Consider the following 20,833-nt stretch of genomic DNA (forward strand, 5'->3'; position numbering starts at 1 on the left):
TCTATCTATCTGTGTTTTTATTGGAGGCTGGAGGCTTGTAGAATGCAGGCAGGCAGAGCTGCTGGGATCAGCTTGTGAAGTGGAATTTAACGTGGCATCCTGAGCTTATTTCACATTTATCAGTTAGAAACTATTTCCCCCGGGCCATTTTAATCCACAAGTCAGCAATTTGAAGTTTTTCTTCAATGTTTTGCTGATGTATTGTTTAACTATTGTCAGTTGAAGGTTGAACCCACTTTGTGACCAAATCAAAACCCTGTATCTTCCTCTATAGACAGTCACTGTAGATATTCTCTCTCTCACAGTGTTGGATTCTGCAGGATTTTCACCTGCTGTATTTAGCTTTCTTTTGTTATACACAGTCTAATAAAATACCCTTCAAAGTATTCTCTTAAATTGAGTATGGATTTCTGTTTGACAAAGCCAAGTTCATGACATGATTTACCACTATGTTAAGATATTAGTAGATACTTTAGGGATTGCTCCCTAATCAATTTCTGAGGTTGGAGGTTTGTGAACTTTGCATTAACCGACCCACTTTGAAAGATTGCTCAGGTGTAGTAATTGCAAGGTAATTTGATCCTGCGCTGTCGTATTTCCCAGTTGTAGGATGAGGAATCCAAATCATCCAGCTCTCATGTAATAAAGCTGTCCGGCCATCGAGAAATGCTCTTTCTATTTCCCGGTAAATGAAGATCTCTTCCTTGTTTTTGTTCCCCAGCCCTGCTATTGAAATCCAACGCTTCATATTGAGAGGCGTGTGTGAGGGGGGTGGTGGTGGGTGGGGAAGGGGTGCGGCGGCTATTATTTTCATAACAATAAGTCATCATTTGGGAGGCTGGAGGTGAGCAGTGCCTTTCATTTCATAAGTAGTCCTCCATTTTCTCTTCAAGGACATTACCTCCCGCCGTGTTTTTCCATTAACAAATTAATGACCCACAGCTGACAGAGGTGTCCACTGTGAGGCGATGGAGGGCTGAGGTGTGTCGATAGTCATCTCCTCCCTAAATGAAATGGTTTTAGCTCCCAGGCCTGTGGGAGCTGTTACGAGATAGCTGGATGTTTTCAAACACTATCTACCAGTCCTGTAAATCCTTTTCAACACCTATTGTTGCCCCCCCCCCCCCCCCTCCCCCCAAGGCTTTTGTTTTCCTCTCAGATGAATGTGAAAAATGTGTACATCGATACAAAACATGCTTTCAGTTTTGGACCTGAAGCACCTGTCCTCACATGGGTTGGTGTCTGTCTGTCTGTCTGTCTGTCTGTCTGTCTGTCTGTCTGTCTGTCTGTCTGTCTGTCTGTCTGTCTGTCTGTCTGTCTGTATCCCCTCAGGTGCATCTGGAGTGGTCCACTCACCTCTCAGACCTCTTATCACATCTCTACTGTCTCCTCTCCTCACATCTCTACTGTCTGTTGTTGACCTCTCCTCACATCTCTACTGTCTGTTGATGACCTCTCCTCACATCTCTACTGTCTGTTGTTGACCTCTCCTCACATCTCTACTGTCTGTTGTTGACCTCTCCTCACATCTCTACTGTCTCCTCTCCTCACATCTCTACTGTCTGTTGTTGACCTCTCCTCACATCTCTACTGTCTGTTGTTGACCTCTCCTCACATCTCTACTGTCTCCTCTCCTCACATCTCTACTGTCTGTTGTTGACCTCTCCTCACATCTCTACTGTCTGTTGATGACCTCTCCTCACATCTCTACTGTCTCCTCTCCTCACATCTCTACTGTCTCCTCTTATCACATCTCTACTGTCTGTTGTTGACCTCTCCTCACATCTCTACTGTCTGTTGTTGACCTCTCATCACACCCGTCAGTCCCATGGACAACTCTCACTACGTTGTGTGTCTGTTCCTCTGTAGGTGCGTCTGGAGTGGCCCACTGACCTGGCCGTCAGTCCCATGGATAACTCTCTGTACGTCCTGGATAACAATGTGGTACTGCAGATCTCTGAGAACCACCAGGTGAGGAAACAAAACACTTAACACTAGACTGTTGTACACTAGACTTTACTTGATAATATTGTGATATGTGGTTGTTTTACCTACGTAAGTTCAATACACTGACCTTAGTTGAATGCACTGATTGTAATTCCCTCTGGATAAGAGTGTTAGACCGTCTGATACATTTAAATGATTCAAATGTCAAATGTAACCACCAGGTGCGTATCGTGGCAGGGAGGCCCATGCACTGCCAGGTGCCCGGCCTGGATCACTTCCTGGTCAGCAAGGTGGCCGTCCACGCCACCCTGGAGTCTGCCAACGCTCTCGCCGTCTCTCACAATGGCATCCTGTATATCTCCGAGTCAGACGAGAAGAAGATCAACCGTGTGAGACAGGTGAGATAGAGAAACAACTTCTTGCTTTTACCTGGATTTACCTGGGTCATCATACCTGGATTTACCTGGGTCATCATACCTGGATTTACCTGGGTCATCATACCTGGATTTACCTGGGTCATCATACCTGGATTTACCTGGGTCATCATACCTGGATTTACCTGGGTCATCATACCTGGACTTATCTGGGTCTATCATATCTGGACTTACCTGGGGCTTCATACCTGGATTTACCTGGGCCCATCATACCTGGACTTACCTGGGTCTATCATACCTGGACTTACCCAGTCTCACAAGATAACCCTTTAAAATCTGTTATAATCTCAACCCAGCACAGCCAGAAGAGGACTGGCCACCCCTCATAGCCTGGTTCCTCTCTAGGTTTCTTCCTGGGTTCTGGCCTTTCTAGGGAGTTTTTCCTAGCCACCGTGCTTCTACACCTGCATTGCTTGCTGTTTGGGGTTTTGGGCTGGATTTCTGTATAGCACTTTGTGACATAGGCTGATGTAAAAAGAGCTTTATAAATACATTTGATTGATTGATTGATTGATTGATTACCTAGACTACTATTTTACTGTTTACTATTTTACTTGCAATGATCGTTGAATGCGCTGTAATACTCTCTGTCCGGACAAGACAGAGCATATTTTACTTGCATGTAAACATTTCCTGTAAATTTCAGGTGTCCACCAACGGAGAGATTTCATTGGTGGCCGGGGCGCCCAGCGGCTGTGACTGTAATAACGACGCTAACTGTGACTGTTACTCCGGCGACGATGGCTACGCGAAAGATGCCAAAGTCAACGCCCCGTCTTCATTGGCTGTCTCCCCTGATGGTGAACTCTTCATCGCCGACCTTGGCAACATCCGTATTCGTTCCGTCCGACGGAACAAACCTTACCTGAACCCACTCAGCATGTACGAGGTCTCCTCCCCCATTAGTGATGAGCTCTATCTCTTCGACTCCAATGGTAGTCACATCTATACTCAGAGTCTGACCACTGGGGACGACCTCTACAACCTGACCTACTCCGGAGAGGGAGACCTGGCCAGCATCACAGATCAGAACAACAACATAGTGACCATCAGGTGTCCTGCTTTTAGCTATTTTATTGTTACACTAGTCTATTATTTGACTAATTGAATTCTTATCTTAGTTTTATATTTTTTTCTTCTCACCTTTTTATTAGTTTATTTGTTAAGAACTTTGAACTGCATGTGTTGTCAGAAAATATGCTATATACACTGTAGATGAAGATTGATTGATTGATTGATTGATTGATTGATTGATTGATTGATTCTTTGATTGATTGATTCATTCATTGATTCTTTGATTGATTGATTGATTGATTGATTCATTCATTGATTCATTGATTCTTTGATTGATTGATTGATTGATTGATTCTTTAATTGATTGATTGATTGATTCATTCATTCATTGATTGATTGATTGATTGATCAGGAGGGATACAACAGGGATGCCTCTGTGGTTGATGGTGCCCGACGGACAGACTTTCTGGTTCACCATTGGGACCAACAACGCCCTGAAGACCATCGCTGCACAGGGACAGGAGCTGGCCATGATGACCTATCATGGGAGTTCCTCATTACTGGCTACGAAGACTAACGACAACGGATGGACCACCTTCTATGAGTAAGTAGACTAAATATTTTGTTTACCCCAAACACACCTGCATCCCAAAGCAATTTCAGTACAAATCTATGTGCCAGGCTCCCAGCTGACTTGATTACAGACTAAGGCTTTGCAGTAGCTGCATTAGATCAAAGCTGAATTCTTAATGGGCTTTTCTCTGACAATCCCCCCCCCCCCCCCAAAATCATGTTACTATGGATACCATCACTTGGCTTGCCTCAGAGCTGGAAACATTGGTGTCTGTTTCAAAGTAACACTAAAAGTTTAAGCAAAGGGGGGGCTTTAGTTTAGTTGGCTGGTGGGTGGCTTTAGTTTAGTTGGCTGGTGGGTGGGTGGCTTTAGTTTAGTTGGCTGGTGGGTGGGTGGCTTTAGTTTAGTTGGCTGGTGGGTGGGTGGCTTTAGTTTAGTTGGCTGGTGGGTGGCTTTAGTTTAGTTGGCTGGTGGGTGGGTGGCTTTAGTTTAGTTGGCTGGTGGGTGGGTGGCTTTAGTTTAGTTGGCTGGTGGGTGGCTTTAGTTTAGTTGGCTGGTGGGTGGCTTTAGTTTAGTTGGCTGGTGGGTGGCTTTAGTTTAGTTGGCTGGTGGGTGGCTTTAGTTTAGTTGGCTGGTGGGTGGCTTTAGTTTAGTTGGCTGGTGGGTGGCTTTAGTTTAGTTGGCTGGTGGGTGGCTTTAGTTTAGTTGGCTGGTGTGTGGGTGGCTTTAGTTTAGTTGGCTGGTGGGTGGCTTTAGTTTAGTTGGCTGGTGGGTGGGTGGCTTTAGTTTAGTTGGCTGGTGGGTGGGTGGCTTTAGTTTAGTTGGCTGGTGGGTGGCTTTAGTTTAGTTGGCTGGTGGGTGGCTTTAGTTTAGTTGGCTGGTGGGTGGGTGGCTTTAGTTTAGTTGGCTGGTGGGTGGCTTTAGTTTAGTTGGCTGGTGGGTGGGTGGCTTTAGTTTAGTTGACTGGTGGGTGGCTTTAGTTTAGTTGGCTGGTGGGTGGCTTTAGTTTAGTTGGCTGGTGGGTGGCTTTAGTTTAGTTGGCTGGTGGGTGGCTTTAGTTCAGTTGGCTGGTGGGTGGCTTTAGTTTAGTTGGCTGGTGGGTGGGTGGCTTTAGTTCAGTTGGCTGGTGGGTGGGTGGCTTTAGTTTAGTTGGCTGGTGGGTGGCTTTAGTTTAGTTGGCTGGTGGGTGGCTTTAGTTTAGTTGGCTGGTGGGTGGCTTTAGTTTAGTTGGCTGGTGGGTGGGTGGCTTTAGTTTAGTTGGCTGGTGGGTGGGTGGCTTTAGTTTAGTTGGCTGGTGGGTGGGTGGCTTTAGTTTAGTTGGCTGGTGGGTGGCTTTAGTTTAGTTGGCTGGTGGGTGGCTTTAGTTTAGTTGGCTGGTGGGTGGCTTTAGTTTAGTTGGCTGGTGGGTGGGTGGCTTTAGTTTAGTTGACTGGTGGGTGGCTTTAGTTTAGTTGGCTGGTGGGTGGGTGGCTTTAGTTTAGTTGGCTGGTGGGTGGCTTTAGTTTAGTTGGCTGGTGGGTGGGTGGCTTTAGTTTAGTTGGCTGGTGGGTGGATGGCTTTAGTTCAGTTGGCTGGTGGGTGGCTTTAGTTTAGTTGGCTGGTGGGTGGCTTTAGTTTAGTTGGCTGGTGGGTGGCTTTAGTTTAGTTGGCTGGTGGGTGGGTGGCTTTAGTTTAGTTGGCTGGTGGGTGGGTGGCTTTAGTTTAGTTGGCTGGTGGGTGGCTTTAGTTCAGTTGGCTGGTGGGTGGCTTTAGTTTAGTTGGCTGGTGGGTGGCTTTAGTTCAGTTGGCTGGTGGGTGGGTGGCTTTAGTTTAGTTGGCTGGTGGGTGGCTTTAGTTTAGTTGGCTGGTGGGTGGCTTTAGTTTAGTTGGCTGGTGGGTGGGTGGCTTTAGTTTAGTTGGCTGGTGGGTGGGTGGCTTTAGTTTAGTTGGCTGGTGGGTGGCTTTAGTTTAGTTGGCTGGTGGGTGGCTTTAGTTTAGTTGGCTGGTGGGTGGCTAGTTTAGTTGGCTGGTGGGTGGCTTTAGTTTAGTTGGCTGGTGGGTGGGTGGCTTTAGTTTAGTTGGCTGGTGGGTGGGTGGCTTTAGTTTAGTTGGCTGGTGGGTGGCTTTAGTTTAGTTGGCTGGTGGGTGGGTGGCTTTAGTTTAGTTGGCTGGTGGGTGGGTGGCTTTAGTTTAGTTGGCTGGTGGGTGGCTTTAGTTTAGTTGGCTGGTGGGTGGGTGGCTTTAGTTTAGTTGGCTGGTGGGTGGGTGGCTTTAGTTTAGTTGGCTGGTGGGTGGCTTAGTTTAGTTGGCTGGTGGGTGGCTTTAGTTTAGTTGGCTGGTGGGTGGCTTTAGTTTAGTTGGCTGGTGGGTGGCTTTAGTTTAGTTGGCTGGTGGGTGGCTATAGTTTAGTTGGCTGGTGGGTGGCTTTAGTTTAGTTGGCTGGTGGGTGGCTTTAGTTTAGTTGGCTGGTGGGTGGCTTTAGTTTAGTTGGCTGGTGGGTGGGTGGCTTTAGTTTAGTTGGCTGGTGGGTGGCTTTAGTTTAGTTGGCTGGTGTGTGGGTGGCTTTAGTTTAGTTGGCTGGTGGGTGGCTTTAGTTTAGTTGGCTGGTGTGTGGGTGGCTTTAGTTTAGTTGGCTGGTGGGTGGCTTTAGTTTAGTTGGCTGGTGGGTGGGTGGCTTTAGTTTAGTTGGCTGGTGGGTGGCTTTAGTTTAGTTGGCTGGTGGGTGGGTGGCTTTAGTTTAGTTGGCTGGTGGGTGGGTGGCTTTAGTTTAGTTGGCTGGTGGGTGGCTTAGTTTAGTTGGCTGGTGGGTGGCTTTAGTTTAGTTGGCTGGTGGGTGGCTTTAGTTTAGTTGGCTGGTGGGTGGCTTTAGTTTAGTTGGCTGGTGGGTGGCTATAGTTTAGTTGGCTGGTGGGTGGCTTTAGTTTAGTTGGCTGGTGGGTGGCTTTAGTTTAGTTGGCTGGTGGGTGGCTTTAGTTTAGTTGGCTGGTGGGTGGCTTTAGTTTAGTTGGCTGGTGGGTGGCTTGTCATCATCTCTCTTAGGAATGTAATACAGGACCTGTACGAGACAGGATGTAATTCAAATGAAATCAGATTGTGTTTGTCATATGTGCAGAATACAACAGGTGTAGTAGACCTCACAGTGAAATGCTGAATACAACAGGTGTAGTAGACCTTACCGTGAAATGCTGAATACAACAGGTGTAGTAGACCTTACAGTGAAATGCTGAATACAACAGGTGTAGACCTCACAGTGAAATGCTGAATACAACAGGTGTAGTAGACCTTACAGTGAAATGCTGAATACAACAGGTGTAGTAGACCTCACAGTGAAATGCTGAATACAACAGGTGTAGTAGACCTTACCGTGAAATGCTGAATACAACAGGTGTAGTAGACCTTACTGTGAAATGCTGAATACAACAGGTGTAGTAGACCTCACAGTGAAATGCTGAATACAACAGGTGTAGTAGACCTCACAGTGAAATGCTGAATACAACAGGTATAGTAGACCTCACAGTGAAATGCTGAATACAACAGGTGTAGTAGACCTTACAGTGAAATGCTGAATACAACAGGTGTAGTAGACCTCACAGTGAAATGCTGAATACAACAGGTGTAGTAGACCTTACAGTGAAATGCTGAATACAACAGGTGTAGTAGACCTTACAGTGAAATGCTGATGACCTTACAGTGAAATATAACAGGTGTAGTAGACCTTACCGTGAAATGCTTACTTACAAGCCCTTAACCAACAATGAGGTTTTAAGAAAAATAACAATTAGGAAACATATTTACTAAATATCCTATTAGCTCTCATATCAATCAGACTTGTAGGACCTGTTTGAGTGTTGGATAGAGATATTTTGTCTGAAATGACTAAAGGACTGTATTGAGGAAAAGCCCTATAAATTAGTGTAATGCTATAGTCAGTGCAAATGAAGTCTATAGATCTGACCACATGTTTAATGGTAGATATGACCACATGTTTAATGGTAGATATGATCACATGTTTATTGGTAGATATGACCACATGTTTAATGGTAGATATGACCACATGTTTAATGGTAGATCTGAACACATGTTTAATGGTAGATATAACCACATGTTTAATGGTAGATATGACCACATGTTTAATGGTAGATATGACCACATGTTTATTGGTAGATATGAACACATGTTTAATGGTAGATATGACCACATGTTTAATGGTAGATATCACCACATGTTTAATGGTAGATATGACCACATGTTTATTGGTAGATATGAACACATGTTTAATGGTAGATATGACCACATGTTTAATGGTAGATATCACCACATGTTTAATGGTAGATATGAGCACATATGACCACATGTTTAATGGTAGATATGACCACATGTTTAATGGTAGATCTGAACACATGTTTAATGGTAGATATGACCACATGTTTAATGGTAGATCTGAACACATGTTTAATGGTAGATATAACCACATGTTTAATGGTAGATATGACCACATGTTTAATGGTAGATATGACCACATGTTTAATGGTAGATATGACCACATGTTTAATGGTAGATATGACCACATGTTTAATGGTAGATATGAACACATGTGACCACGTGTTTAATGGTAGATATGACCACATGTTTAATGGTAGATATGAACACATGTTTATTGGTAGATATGACCACATGTGACCACGTGTTTAATGGTAGATATGACCACATGTTTAATGGTAGATATGAACACATGTTTATTGGTAGATATGACCACATGTGACCACGTGTTTAATGGTAGATATGACCACATGTTTAATGGTAGATATGACCACATGTTTATTGGTAGATATGACCACATGTTTATTGGTAGATATGACCACATGTTTAATGGTAGATATGAACACATGTTTAATGGTAGATATGAACACATGTTTAATGGTAGATATGAACACATGTTTAATGGTAGATATGACCACATGTTTAATGGTAGATATGAACACATGTTTAATGGTAGATATGAACACATGTTTAATGGTAGATATGACCACATGTTTAATGGTAGATATCACCACATGTTTAATGGTAGATATGAACACATGTGACCAGATGTTTAATGGTAGATATGAACACATGTTTAATGGTAGATATGAACACATGTGACCACATGTTTAATGGTAGATATGAACACATGTTTAATGGTAGATATGACCACATGTTTAATGGTAGATATGAACACATGTTTAATGGTAGATATGAACACATGTTTAATGGTAGATATGACCACATGTTTAATGGTAGATATGACCACATGTTTAATGGTAGATATGACCACATGTTTAATGGTAGATATGAACACATGTGACCACGTGTTTAATGGTAGATATGACCACATGTTTAATGGTAGATATGAACACATGTTTAATGGTAGATATGACCACATGTTTAATGGTAGATATGACCACATGTTTAATGGTAGATATGACCACATGTTTAATGGTAGATATGAACACATGTGACCAGATGTTTAATGGTAGATATGACCACATGTTTAATGGTAGATATGAACACATGTTTAATGGTAGATATGAACACATGTGACCACATGTTTAATGGTAGATATGAACACATGTTTAATGGTAGATATGACCACATGTTTAATGGTAGATATGACCACATGTTTAATGGTAGATATGACCACATGTTTAATGGTAGATATGACCACATGTTTAATGGTAGATATGACCACATGTTTAATGGTAGATATGAACACATGTGACCACGTGTTTAATGGTAGATATGACCACATGTTTAATGGTAGATATGAACACATGTTTAATGGTAGATATGACCACATGTTTAATGGTAGATATGACCACATGTTTAATGGTAGATATGACCACATGTTTAATGGTAGATATGAACACATGTGACCAGATGTTTAATGGTAGATATGACCACATGTTTAATGGTAGATATGAACACATGTTTAATGGTAGATATGAACACATGTGACCACATGTTTAATGGTAGATATGACCACATGTTTAATGGTAGATATGACCACATGTTTAATGGTAGATATGACCACATGTTTAATGGTAGATATGACCACATGTTTAATGGTAGATATGACCACATGTTTAATGGTAGATATGACCACATGTTTAATGGTAGATATGACCAGATGTTTAATGGTAGATATGAACACATGTGACCACGTGTTTAATGGTAGATATGACCACATGTTTAATGGTAGATATGAACACATGTGACCAGATGTTTAATGGTAGATATGAACACATGTGACCACGTGTTTAATGGTAGATATGAACACATGTGACCAGATGTTTAATGGTAGATATGAACACATGTTTAATGGTAGATATGAACACATGTGACCAGATGTTTAATGGTAGATATGACCACATGTTTAATGGTAGATATGAACACATGTTTAATGGTAGATATGAACACATGTGACCAGATGTTTAATGGTAGATATGACCACATGTTTAATGGTAGATATGACCACATGTTTAATGGTAGATATGAACACATGTGACCAGATGTTTAATGGTAGATATGACCAATGGCCGTCCCTCTAAGTGAAGTGCTTCACTGCTGTTTAAATCGGTTCTATCTTTAGTGTTGTAAAACGGCCATTTCCTCTGTCAGTGTTACGTTCTGCTGCTGACAGGGTCGTGCTCCGACGTGGTAATTACATCATCAGCCATTTTATGAGAAATATAAAAAAAAAGGAAGTCTCTTGGACAGTCTGTCACTGCCCACAGGCAGAGCTGTCCTCCATGGCACTGCTATTTGGATAGATCAAATGGCATCCTATCCTCCTACGTAGTGCACTACTACCCTATGGGCTCTGGTCAAAAAGTAGTGCACTATGAAGGGAATAGGGTGAAATGAATTCTGCTTGTTGTGTTACGATGATGCCACATCGCACGTTGGTGTTAAACATCAGTGTAGATTAAACGGAGCCCGCTGATTGGTGTGTCAGGGCGAGGGTATCCCATCAGCCACCTGGAACAAATTTCTCAACAGTCAATCAGGTGGATTATCATCACAATGATGAATGACACACGAACGCACGCGCGCGCACGCGCAAACACACACGCACACACACATAAACACACACACACACACACTTGAAGGACAATCTGATTGACCTGTGTGATCCCTATCCATTTGCTATAGTATCCTATAGAACACAACTGTCGTCATTTCAGCAGGTCTAATATATAATAGAGATAATATGTTATAGCATGCCCTGGTGCTCGCTTTCAAGGTTCTCCACTAATTGGATCTAGATTGGATATATGTATTGTTTTCATACTGTTGAATGGGTGGACCTTGGGCCCTACAGCGCTAACACGACATGACGGATCTCTGTAACGAACACTCAAGTGTTTTTCTTCTCTACCACACTACCTACAATACAGACCCTGTTATTTACTCTGTTTGCCCTGTAGTAACGACGATCTCTGTTGAGATTCACTCCACTGTGTGTATTGGATCAACTGTATATACGCTGAGTGTACAAAACATTAGTTTATGTCTTTCTATGACAGACTGACCAGGTGAATCCAGGTTATGATCTCTTATTGATGTCCCTTGTTAAATCCACTTCAATCAGTGTAGATGAAGGGGAGGATGACGGGTTAAAGAAGGATTTTTAAGCCTTGAGTAAGTTGAGACATGGATTGTGTCTGTGTGCCATTCAGAGGGTGAATGGGAAAGACAAAATATTTAAGTGCCTTTGAACGGGGTATGGTAGTAGGTGCCAGGCGCACCGGTTTGTGTCAAGAACTGCAACGCTGCTGTGTTTTTCACTCTCAACAGTTTCCCGTGTGTATCAAGAATGGTCCATCACCCAAAGGACATCCAGCCAACTTGACACAATTGTGGGAAGCATTGGGGTCAACATGGGCCAGCGCCCCTGTGAAACGCTTTCCACACCTTGTAGAGTCCGTGTCCCGGCGAATTGAGGCTGTTCTCAGTACAAAGGTGGTGCAACTCTATATTAGGAAGGTGTTCCTAACGGTTTGTCCCCTCAGTGTGCATTATACATGTAGTGAAGGATTTAGGCCTACACAGTATGTGAAGCTGAAGAGAGGATTTGTGCTCAAAGGTCAGACCAAATCAAATCAAATTGTATTGGTCACATACGCATGGTTAGCAGATGTTATTGCCTGAGGGTCAAAGGTCAGACCGTTAGGTCAGTGTGGGACCTGAGGGTCAAAGGTCAGACCGTTAGGTCAGTGTGAGACCTGAGGGTCAAAGGTCAGACCGTTAGGTCAGTGTGGGACCTGAGGGTCTGAGGTCCAACCTTTAGGTCAGTGTGGGACCTGAGGGTCAAAGGTCAGACTGTTAGGTCAGTGTGGGACCTGAGGGTCAAAGGTCAGACCGTTAGGTCAGTGTGGGACCTGAGGGTCAAAGGTCAGACCGTTAGGTCAGTGTGGGACCTGAGGGTCAAAGGTCAGACCGTTAGGTCAGTGTGGGACCTGAGGGTCAAAGGTCAGACCATTATGGCAGTGTGGGACTTGAGGGTCAAAGGTCAGACCGTTAGGTCAGTGTGGGACTTGAGGGTCTAAGGTCAGACCGTTAGGTCAGTGTGGGACTTGAGGGTCAAAGGTCAGACCGTTAGGTCAGTGTGGGACTTGAGGGTCTAAGGTCAGACCGTTAGGTCAGTGTGGGACTTGAGGGTCAAAGGTCAGACCGTTAGGTCAGTGTGGGACTTGAGGGTCAAAGAAACCAAACACAAAGGACTGCAGAGAGAGCGATAAAAGACATCTCCTGCACTATGCCTTCTCTACCTTCATCCCAAATGGAACCCTATTCCCTACATAGTGCACTACTTTTGACAATTTCTGGCTGCTATACTGGCTCAGTAGTGAAACCAGAGAAGTGGACCTACTGGCCCAGTGGTGAGCCCAGAGAAGTGGACCTACTGGCCCAGTGGTGAGCCCAGAGAAGTGGACCTACTGGCCCAGTGGTGAGACCAGAGAAGTGGACCTACTGGCTCATTGACTAGTGTTTCTGGCTTCAACCCTGTAATTGACAGGAGAGAGATATGTGTGTCCCAAATGACACCGTATCCCTTTATAGTGCAGATAACAGCAGAGATCAGACAACCAGCTAGAGTGTTCAGTACTCCCTATGTAACCCCAGAGTGTTCAGTACTCCCTATGTAACCCCAGAGTGTTCAGTACTCCCTGTGTAACCCCGGAGTGTTCAGTACTCCCTGTGTAACCCCAGAGTGTTCAGTACTCCCTATGTAACCCCAGAGTGTTCAGTACTCCCTGTGTAACCCCAGAGTGTTCAGTACTCCCTATGTAACCCCAGAGTGTTCAGTACTCCCTATGTAACCCCAGAGTGTTCAGTACTCCCTATGTAACCCCAGAGTGTTCAGTACTCCCTATGTAACCCCAGAGTGTTCAGTACTCCCTATGTAACCCCAGAGTGTTCAGTACTCCCTATGTAACCCCAGAGTGTTCAGTACTCCCTGTGTAACCCCAGAGTGTTCAGTACTCCCTATGTAACCCCAGAGTGTTCAGTACTCCCTATGTAACCCCAGAGTGTTCAGTACTCTGTGTGTAACCCCAGAGTGTTCAGTACTCCCTATGTAACCCCAGAGTGTTCAGTACTCCCTATGTAACCCCAGAGTGTTCAGTACTCCCTGTGTAACCCCAGAGTGTTCAGTACTCCCTGTGTAACCCCAGAGTGTTCAGTACTCCCTGTGTAACCCCAGAGTGTTCAGTACTCCCTATGTAACCCCAGAGTGTTCAGTACTCCCTATGTAACCCCAGAGTGTTCAGTACTCCCTATGTAACCCCAGAGTGTTCAGTACTCCCTATGTAACCCCAGAGTGTTCAGTACTCCCTGTGTAACCCCAGAGTGTTCAGTACTCCCTATGTAACCCCAGAGTGTTCAGTACTCCCTATGTAACCCCAGAGTGTTCAGTACTCCCTATGTAACCCCAGAGTGTTCAGTACTCCCTGTGTAACCCCAGAGTGTTCAGTACTCCCTGTGTAACCCCAGAGTGTTCAGTACTCCCTATGTAACCCCAGAGTGTTCAGTACTCCCTATGTAACCCCAGAGTGTTCAGTACTCCCTATGTAACCCCAGAGTGTTCAGTACTCCCTATGTAACCCCAGAGTGTTCAGTACTCCCTATGTAACCCCAGAGTGTTCAGTACTCCCTGTGTAACCCCAGAGTGTTCAGTACTCCCTGTGTAACCCCAGAGTGTTCAGTACTCCCTATGTAACCCCAGAGTGTTCAGTACTCCCTATGTAACCCCAGAGTGTTCAGTACACCCTATGTAACCCCAGAGTGTTCAGTACACCCTATGTAACCCCAGAGTGTTCAGTACTCCCTGTGTAACCCCAGAGTGTTCAGTACTCCCTATGTAACCCCAGAGTGTTCAGTACTCCCTATGTAACCCCAGAGTGTTCAGTACTCCCTGTGTAACCCCAGAGTGTTCAGTACTCCCTATGTAACCCCAGAGTGTTCAGTACTCCCTATGTAACCCCAGAGTGTTCAGTACTCCCTATGTAACCCCAGAGTGTTCAGTACTCCCTATGTAACCCCAGAGTGTTCAGTACTCCCTATGTAACCCCAGAGTGTTCAGTACTCCCTGTGTAACCCCAGAGTGTTCAGTACTCCCTATGTAATCCCCAGAGTGTTCAGTACTCCCTATGTAACCCCAGAGTGTTCAGTACTCCCTGTGTAACCCCAGAGTGTTCAGTACTCCCTGTGTAACCCCAGAGTGTTCAGTACTCCCTGTGTAACCCCAGAGTGTTCAGTACTCCCTATGTAACCCCAGAGTGTTCAGTACTCCCTGTGTAACCCCAGAGTGTTCAGTACTCCCTGTGTAACCCCAGAGTGTTCAGTACTCCCTGTGTAACCCCAGAGTGTTCAGTACTCCCTATGTAACCCCAGAGTGTTCAGTACACCCTATGTAACCCCAGAGTGTTCAGTACTCCCTATGTAACCCCAGAGTGTTCAGTACTCCCTATGTAACCCCAGAGTGTTCACTACTCCCTGTGTAACCCCAGAGTGTTCAGTACTCCCTATGTAACCCCAGAGTGTTCAGTACTCCCTATGTAACCCCAGAGTGTTCAGTACTCTGTGTGTAACCCCAGAGTGTTCAGTACTCTGTGTGTAACCCCAGAGTGTTCAGTACTCCCTATGTAACCCCAGAGTGTTCAGTACTCCCTGTGTAACCCCAGAGTGTTCAGTACTCCCTATGTAACCCCAGAGTGTTCAGTACTCCCTGTGTAACCCCAGAGTGTTCAGTACTCTGTGTGTAACCCCAGAGTGTTCAGTACTCTGTGTGTAACCCCAGAGTGTTCAGTACTCCCTATGTAACCCTATAGTGTTCAGTACTCCCTATGTAACCCCAGAGTGTTCAGTACACCCTATGTAACCCTATAGTGTTCAGTACTCCCTATGTAACCCCAGAGTGTTCAGTACTCCCTATGTAACCCCAGAGTGTTCAGTACTCTGTGTGTAACCCCAGAGTGTTCAGTACTCCCTATGTAACCCTATAGTGTTCAGTACTCCCTATGTAACCCCAGAGTGTTCAGTACACCCTATGTAACCCTATAGTGTTCAGTACTCCCTATGTAACCCCAGAGTGTTCAGTACTCTGTGTGTAACCCCAGAGTGTTCAGTACTCCCTGCGTAACCCCAGAGTGTTCAGTACTCCCTATGTAACCCTATAGTGTTCAGTACTCCCTGTGTAACCCCAGAGTGTTCAGTACTCTGTGTGTAACCCCAGAGTGTTCAGTACTCCCTGCGTAACCCCAGAGTGTTCAGTACTCCCTATGTAACCCTATAGTGTTCAGTACTCCCTATGTAACCCTACAGTGTTGAGTACGAGTGTTGATAATCATTATCACCCCAGAATCTCAATCTCCGCTAGTCTTCATTTATCTGAAGGATATGATTTCTCTCCCACTCTCCTTTTCCATGTGAGATATTTGATATCAGCCGTGGAAGTGCTGAGGGAACCATAGAAACCGTTCCCTGTTAATCTCATTTATTAACCTGTGCTAAGTTAGTTATTACAGCAGGCAACAAAACACTGATATGTGTCCCAAATAGCACCCTATTCTCTAAATAGTGCACTACTTTTGACCAGAGCTCTACGGGCCCTGGTGAAAAGTATTGCACTAAGTAGGGAATAGGGTGCTATTTGGGACACACATGGTCCTCAACACCAAGTAGTACTCTGCTCTCCCATCTGTATTCACAGCCGCAGATAAACGACCTCATCCCCAGTCTCCCATCTGTATTCACCACTGCAGATAAACGACCTCATCCCCAGTCTCCCATCTGTATTCACCACTGCAGATAAACGACCTCATCCCCAGTCTCCCATCTGTATTCACAGCCGCAGATAAACGACCTCATCCCCAGTCTCCCATCTGTATTCACCACTGCAGATAAACGTCCTCATCCCCAGTCTCCCATCTGTATTCACCACTGCAGATAAACGTCCTCATCCCCAGTCTCCCATCTGTATTCACCACTGCAGATAAACGTCCTCATCCCCAGACTCCCATCTGTATTCACCACTGCAGATAAACGACCTCATCCCCAGTCTCCCATCTGTATTCACCACTGCAGATAAACGTCCTCATCCCCAGTCTCCCATCTGTATTCACCACCGCAGATAAACGTCCTCATCCCCAGTCTCCCATCTGTATTCACCACTGCAGATAAACGTCCTCATCCCCAGTCTCCCATCTGTATTCACCACCGCAGATAATCGTCCTCATTCTAAGTAATGTACCATTCATTCACTCTAACGTTGTGGAGCAGTCTGACTGACAAGCTGAGAGATGTTTCAATTATTCCATGCTGATGGGCTCCAATCGGCCACTCGGGGACCAATGAGGTCGTCAGACCACTCCTGTTCTCTCTGTACATGACGAACCCACTGATTTGCAAAGCGGGGAAACTAACGTTGTGACTCTGTGTGTGTGTGTGTGTGTGTGTGTGTGTGTGTGTGTGTGTGTGTGTGTGTGTGTGTGTGTGTGTGTGTGTGTGTGCGTGCGTGCGTGCGTGCGTGCGTGCGTGCGCGTGTGTGTGTGTGTGCGTGCGTGTGTGAGTCACTCTGCGCTCATATTTCATAGACTGTGTAATGTAATGAGATTACATTTATATCACTAATCTCTTAAGATAATAAACTCCTGTCTAAAAGTGAAGAAAAAGGTGTGTGATTTCTCACCTTGCTGCAGCGTAATATTACACACTCACATTCTCTCTGTTTCCCTGCTTCCTCCAGAAACATCACTGTTATGTAGAGAGGACTGTCTATCCTACCGCTGTTATGTAGAGAGGACTGTCTATCCTACCGCTGTTATGTAGAGAGGACTGTCTATCCTACCACTGTTATGTGGAGAGGACTGTCTATCCTACCACTGTTATGTAGAGAGGACTGTCTATCCTACCACTGTTATGTAGAGAGGACTGTCCATCCTACCGCTGTTATGTAGAGAGGACTGTCTATCCTACCACTGTTATGTAGAGAGGACTGTCCATCCTACCGCTGTTATGTAGAGAGGACTGTCTATCCTACCACTGTTATGTAGAGAGCACTGTCCATCCTACCGCTGTTATGTAGAGTGGACTGTCTATCCTACCGCTGTTATGTAGAGAGGACTGTCGATCCTACCACTGTTATGTAGAGAGGACTGTCCATCCTACCGCTGTTATGTAGAGAGGACTGTCCATCCTACCACTGTTATGTAGAGAGGACTGTCTATCCTACCACTGTTATGTAGAGAGGACTGTCCATCCTACCGCTGTTATGTAGAGAGGACTGTCTATCCTACCACTGTTATGTAGAGAGGACTGTCCATCCTACCGCTGTTATGTAGAGAGGACTGTCTATCCTACCACTGTTATGTAGAGAGGACTGTCGATCCTACCACTGTTATGTAGAGAGGACTGTCGATCCTACCACTGTTATGTAGAGAGGACTGTCTATCCTACCACTGTTATGTAGAGAGGATGGTCGATCCTACCACTGTTATGTAGAGAGGACTGTCGATCCTACCACTGTTATGTAGAGAGGACTGTCTATCCTACCACTGTTATGTAGAGAGGACTGTCGATCCTACCACTGTTATGTAGAGAGGACTGTCCAACCTACCACTGTTATGTAGAGAGGACTGTCTATCCTACCACTGTTATGTAGAGAGGACTGTCTATCCTACCACTGTTATGTAGAGAGGACTGTCTATCCTACCACTGTTATGTAGAGAGGACTGTCTATCCTACCACTGTTATGTAGAGAGGACTGTCGATCCTACCACTGTTATGTAGAGAGGACTGTCGATCCTACCACTGTTATGTAGAGAGGACTGTCTATCCTACCACTGTTATGTAGAGAGGACTGTCGATCCTACCACTGTTATGTAGAGAGGACTGTCGATCCTACCACTGTTATGTAGAGAGGACTGTCTATCCTACCACTGTTATGTAGAGAGGACTGTCGATCCTACCACTGTTATGTAGAGAGGACTGTCTATCCTACCACTGTTATGTAGAGAGGATAGTCGATCCTACCACTGTTATGTAGAGAGGACTGTCGATCCTACCACTGTTATGTAGAGAGGACTGTCTATCCTACCACTGTTATGTAGAGAGGACTGTCGATCCTACCACTGTTATGTAGAGAGGACTGTCCATCCTACCACTGTTATGTAGAGAGGACTGTCTATCCTACCACTGTTATGTAGAGAGGACTGTCCATCCTACCGCTGTTATGTAGAGAGGACTGTCTATCCTACCACTGTTATGTAGAGAGGACTGTCCATCCTACCGCTGTTATGTAGAGAGGACTGTCTATCCTACCACTGTTATGTAGAGAGGACTGTCGATCCTACCACTGTTATGTAGAGAGGACTGTCGATCCTACCACTGTTATGTAGAGAGGACTGTCTATCCTACCACTGTTATGTAGAGAGGATGGTCGATCCTACCACTGTTATGTAGAGAGGACTGTCGATCCTACCACTGTTATGTAGAGAGGACTGTCTATCCTACCACTGTTATGTAGAGAGGACTGTCGATCCTACCACTGTTATGTAGAGAGGACTGTCCAACCTACCACTGTTATGTAGAGAGGACTGTCTATCCTACCACTGTTATGTAGAGAGGACTGTCTATCCTACCACTGTTATGTAGAGAGGACTGTCTATCCTACCACTGTTATGTAGAGAGGACTGTCTATCCTACCACTGTTATGTAGAGAGGACTGTCGATCCTACCACTGTTATGTAGAGAGGACTGTCGATCCTACCACTGTTATGTAGAGAGGACTGTCTATCCTACCACTGTTATGTAGAGAGGACTGTCGATCCTACCACTGTTATGTAGAGAGGACTGTCGATCCTACCACTGTTATGTAGAGAGGACTGTCTATCCTACCACTGTTATGTAGAGAGGACTGTCGATCCTACCACTGTTATGTAGAGAGGACTGTCTATCCTACCACTGTTATGTAGAGAGGATGGTCGATCCTACCACTGTTATGTAGAGAGGACTGTCGATCCTACCACTGTTATGTAGAGAGGACTGTCTATCCTACCACTGTTATGTAGAGAGGACTGTCGATCCTACCACTGTTATGTAGAGAGGACTGTCCAACCTACCACTGTTATGTAGAGAGGACTGTCTATCCTACCACTGTTATGTAGAGAGGACTGTCTATCCTACCACTGTTATGTCCTCCTGTCTGACCTGCCTTACTATGGACTTTTCTATTCTACCGTCTCTTCTGTCCTCAGGTATGACAGCTATGGCCGTCTGACCAACGTGACCTACCCTACTGGCCGGGTTAGTAGCTACCGTACAGACACAGACAGCTCCGTCAGCGTTCGGGCAGAGGGCTCCAGCAAGGAGGAGGGCATCACCATCACCACCAACCTGTCGGCCTCTGGAACCTTATACATGCTCATGCAAGGTGAGTTAGCCGTTTCTGTTTAATGAAACTTTATTGGAAAGGAAAATGAAAACGTTGTACTGAAGAAACGGGGATGTGTTGTCTCGGCTATGAGAGTTTACGGTCACAATTTACTGTGAGTTACGAGGGGGGGGGGGGGAACAAAATGGAGGAATATTCTGTACTTCTCTCCATCAATATATTTCAATGTTTATCATTTGTAAAATTTGTTTTGTTAACAGAATAGTTCTTTATACACAGCTAGGCTTACAGTATCACATCTTCCTGACCATGTGACCAAAAGTAGGAAATTACTTAGACTTCACACTTTGATGTGTCTTCAGTACAGGATGAGGATGATGATGAGGATGATGATGATGAGGATGATGATGAGGATGATGAGGATGAGGATGAGGATGATGAGGATGAGGATGAGGATGATGAGGATGAGGATGATGAGGATGATGATGAGGATGATGATGAGGATGATGATGAGGATGATGATGAGGATGAGGATGATGATGAGGATGAGGATGATGATGAGGATGATGATATGTCTTCGGTACAGGATGATGATGAGGATGAGGAGGATGAGGATGATGTGGATGAGGATGATGATGAGGAGGATGATGAGGATGAGGATGATGATGAGGATGATGAGGATGATGATGAGGATGATGAGGAGGATGATGATGAGGATGATGATGATGAGGATGATGAGGATGATGATGAGGATGAGGATGATGAGGATGAGGATGATGATATGTCTTCGGTACAGGATGATGATGAGGATGATGATGAGGATGATGAGGATGATGATGAGGATGATGAGGATGATGATGATGATGAGGATGAAGATGAGGATGAGGATGATGATGATGATGATGTGTTTTCGGTACAGGATGATGATGATGATGAGGATGAGGATGATGA

The 20,833-nt window shown here is 44.9% G+C and overlaps 1 protein-coding gene across 10 annotated transcripts in view; it reads left to right on the forward strand.

The window, feature by feature from the left end:
- tenm4 (teneurin transmembrane protein 4) overlaps positions 1 to 20,833 on the forward strand; it is a 649,554-nt gene that overhangs the window by 545,643 nt on the left and 83,078 nt on the right. For all 10 annotated transcript variants that reach the window (XM_045704148.1, XM_045704149.1, XM_045704150.1 and 7 more), the window contains 5 exons: positions 1,870 to 1,971; positions 2,169 to 2,345; positions 3,028 to 3,434; positions 3,808 to 3,999; positions 19,746 to 19,921. In XM_045704148.1, the coding sequence (XP_045560104.1) occupies positions 1,870 to 1,971; positions 2,169 to 2,345; positions 3,028 to 3,434; positions 3,808 to 3,999; positions 19,746 to 19,921 (1,054 nt within the window). The remainder of the gene's footprint in view (positions 1 to 1,869; positions 1,972 to 2,168; positions 2,346 to 3,027; positions 3,435 to 3,807; positions 4,000 to 19,745; positions 19,922 to 20,833) is intronic.

This window comes from Salmo salar, chromosome ssa20 (genome assembly GCF_905237065.1).
Source record: "Salmo salar chromosome ssa20, Ssal_v3.1, whole genome shotgun sequence".
Classification (NCBI taxonomy): Eukaryota; Metazoa; Chordata; class Actinopteri; order Salmoniformes; family Salmonidae; genus Salmo; species Salmo salar.